We start from the raw sequence: 2,326 nt of genomic DNA, 5'->3' as shown, positions 1-2,326 counted from the left end.
TGATTGCAATTTATTTGTTATGATCGATTTTACTTATTTGGTGAAGCACTTTGAGATTTTATTATATTTTAGCATGTGGTAAATTAAGTTAAATTAAGCTAAATTAAGTTTATTTTTAAATCATCCCTATTTGAAACAATAAAAACAGGACTTTATCATTCTTAGTATTAGTTATGCTTACTTATACACAAAATAGTTCCATTTAATCAAAAAGTATTAGTTAAAATTACTCAAAAAGGACGAACATGTTACACCAACTGGACATAATTAAGTTATTAGAACATTTTCTAAAACATTGAGTACACACTACTTAATCTATTTAATTACTTTGAACGTTCGGGTTTACAGTGCACTCAGATGTTGCGTTGACTGGAGAAGCAAACAACTTTTTAACCATGCAGTAGATCGATGCATGTCACGTGTTTTGGTTTATTTATAACTGGGAAGTAGAATAATTCACACGTTTTTGTCCGACAAACATATTCAATTCACTGTTTATAGACAACAAGAAGAGAAATGAATGTTGCGGTGTGTTTTCTGTCCTCCAGGTGAAACTGCTGCAGGCTCTGGGGCTAAAGTCGACTCTCATCACAGATGGCGCTTCTCCCATCAACCTCTTCACCACCGCCAACGGCCTGCTGGGGGGGATGCTGCCGGGACAGGGACAGGGACAGGGACAGTGAGGAGGAGGAAGAAGAAGAGGAAGAGGAGGAACAGACTGTCCAAAAGTAAACCCGAACAGACACTCATCCTTCTGACACTCTAGGCCATGATCACACTCAGCGTCTTTTTTATTTAGGGCAGCATTTTGGTTCAAAAATCAGCCGAGAGCATCTTTTGTTGCTATGACAACTACTGCTACAGTATACCAGAGCGCTATGTGGAGTGATGCGAGATAAAACAAAGTCAATCCAGCAAGTCCCTTTTTTTTTTTTTTTTTTTTTTTGATGTTCTTGTTTCGCCTTTTTCAAAGTTTGGACATTTCAAAGCGGGCGATAGAGCCAAAGAATGAACGGAGTCACTTTTTCAATGTGTTTTCTGTATTTTCCAACGTTTCTGAAGAGAGAAATTAACTCGCTGTGCTCCGACTCCCTTTTCTTATTGTTGTTATGGAACCAACAGGTCCCGCTACTCCGCCTGCCATTAGTCGGCTGTCAAAATAGCGCTTTTTTTATAGACGCTCTGAGCTCCAGGAAAGTGGTGGCGGCGTTTAAAAAAACGCTCCGGACTTTTTTGAAAACACGGTTTACTCCATGTAGGATTATAATATAACACAGACACTAGCAGCTTAAAAAAAAGACGCCAAGTGTGAACATAGACTTTGTGCTTCTGGCGGCCGACTTTAAATGTGCCTTTTGACTTTAAGATACACTCCATGGGTTTGTTAAAGGAGCGTTCATTCATTCATTCATTCATGCCTTCATTCATTCATTCATTCATTCATTCATTTATTCAACCTTTATTCATACTTGAGGGATCATTGAGGGGCGACCCTCATTTATACACTCACATTGAAAACAACACCGAGAAGAAGCAATACTAATAATGTACCGCTGTAAAGAAAGCACCCTGTAGATGTTTAAAATGTTCACCTTAAGTCACTGGAACAAAACCACGCTCTGCGTCTTTAAAAATCAACTATTTGTTATACAGAAAACTCAGTGGTGTAGTCTAGTTTTTTTTTTTGTAGTGAGTATACTGTTATTTTTTTCCCTCCGAGCACTAGACTCGCCCGTCTTAGAGCGATGCGTACCAGAGCGACAAGCCCATAGGTTTTTTGTAACGTTACCGCGTAAAGCATCAGCCTCACTTGGCTCATTTTCTGTAGTTTCTGTAACGTTAACGTCTGCTGCAGTGTCACTCGAAGCGGCAGTAGCTTCAGGGGCAGGCTTATCAAAACACTGAAAGAGTGTAGTTTAAATTTGCTTTCGTTTCATATATCTAGCTACTTTTAACATTTGTTAATTTCAAATTTGCACAGTGTAATTGTTCCTAGGCGACTCGCAACACAGACGGGGTGAATTTATGATCGTATGTGTAAAAGTTCTCTCACAAAACAATCGTTGTTACGTAACGGTATCCTCAAGTTTTTGTAGGTGAGTATACTGAAATCCTTGACCTTTCCTAGTGAGTATACTCCGTACACCTGCGTATCACAGAGACTACACCACTGGTTTTAAGACATATAAAACTAAAAATGAACCGACGAGGACTTAAACAGAAACAGTTCTGTCTCTTTCGGGACCACTTTTTACACTTTGAGATCTCCAAATGAGAATCTGAGGTTTACTTTTGGACAGAAAACCAGCGTGAAGACACATTTTAA

The 2,326-nt window shown here is 38.9% G+C and overlaps 1 protein-coding gene across 1 annotated transcript in view; it reads left to right on the top strand.

The window, feature by feature from the left end:
* The window catches only part of LOC116049970 (major vault protein), an 18,855-nt gene extending 17,557 nt beyond the window's left edge, over positions 1 to 1,298 (top strand). The window contains exon 17 of the mRNA XM_031300022.2: positions 549 to 1,298. Coding sequence (XP_031155882.1) covers positions 549 to 683 — 135 coding nt within the window. The 3' untranslated portion in view covers positions 684 to 1,298. The remainder of the gene's footprint in view (positions 1 to 548) is intronic.
* The last annotated feature ends 1,028 nt before the right edge of the window (positions 1,299 to 2,326 follow it).

Source organism: Sander lucioperca, chromosome 21, assembly GCF_008315115.2.
Source record: "Sander lucioperca isolate FBNREF2018 chromosome 21, SLUC_FBN_1.2, whole genome shotgun sequence".
Taxonomy (NCBI): Eukaryota; Metazoa; Chordata; class Actinopteri; order Perciformes; family Percidae; genus Sander; species Sander lucioperca.
The sequence above is the reverse complement of the archived record's forward strand: the minus strand, read 5'-3'. Positions and strand labels throughout refer to the sequence as shown.